General features: G+C 66.2%; 1 protein-coding gene across 1 annotated transcript; it reads left to right on the forward strand.

The window, feature by feature from the left end:
• Window positions 1-399: 399 nt before the first annotated feature.
• Window positions 400-989, forward strand: ACA1_002890 (uncharacterized protein; the record flags this gene model as incomplete). The annotated part of the gene is made up of 2 exons (XM_004337939.1): window positions 400-792; window positions 875-989. Coding segments are annotated over 2 exons (508 nt in total), but the record flags the coding sequence as incomplete, so codon positions are not given.

Genomic DNA, 989 nt, shown 5'->3' on the forward strand with positions numbered 1-989 from the left:
GATGGCTTGTTGTGCGGCCGGCACACAGAGCGACCAGACACTCTTGTGCGCCTATCCATGGGAGCAAGCGCGACCGGTTGTTGCTCGAACCACACCAACTGCGCCACACACCAAAGGGGGTCTGCTTGGACTTTTTTCCTCCGTTGTGGCGCGGCAAAGAGCAGAAAAAAAAATCACACGCTGCGACTTTGCCGCTCGTGCCCCAGTGGCGCAGTTCAAATCGGCGGGCATCAGAACCGGACAGCCCATGCAACACTATTTTGTATCGCGGTCTGGGCCGGGGCAGTTCAGGGCCGCTCCTCAAGATCGGCCGCCTCACATGGCGCTTTCTCGACCGACATCGTGCCAAATCGTGCTGCCCGGTCGTTTGCGCCGCGCAGCACGCGGTCGACACCGCCGATGCGCCTTGCAATTCGGCCTGACCTTGCGCCTCGCGATCCGCTCGACACCCTTGGGCGCAAAGAAGGCGCGCGCTCCAGCGTGGCCCAGCATCCTACAGCCGCGTTTCGCGTGGTCGCCACAGGCCAGCACCGCAAAACGATCGACGAGGAGGGGCCGCGCGGTCGCATCATCCGGGCTGTGCTCGACAATCCCGAAACGGCCGACCTGGTGCGTCAGCAAGCCGCCCAACTGGCGCTGGCGCCCCTGCCCGACCAGTCGCTCGTGGGGCTGCGGCTGCGGTGGGCGCCCGAGGAATGGCCGGCCGGGTTAGGCATGCCCGACGATGGGCAACCGCGGCTCGACGATGCCATCCTCGATGCGCTCGTTGCGCGACGTCTCACCCTAGCGTCGGTGCTCGAGCCGCACGCCGCCACCGTTCGCTCGCCAAAGCGATCGCGCTACCGACCCGTCAGCCCCGAGTACGTGGTGGCAGACCGGCAGCCGCCGGTGGACCCCGAGCGCATCGGCATCGAGGGCGCGCTGTCGGACGGACACAAACTGCTCAACGATCCGACACCGGCTGCAGCCCGACGAGCTCACCTACAGCG

The sequence above is a fragment of the Acanthamoeba castellanii genome (assembly GCF_000313135.1).
Source record: "Acanthamoeba castellanii str. Neff unplaced genomic scaffold scf7180000082964, whole genome shotgun sequence".
NCBI lineage: Eukaryota > Discosea > Longamoebia > Acanthamoebidae > Acanthamoeba > Acanthamoeba castellanii.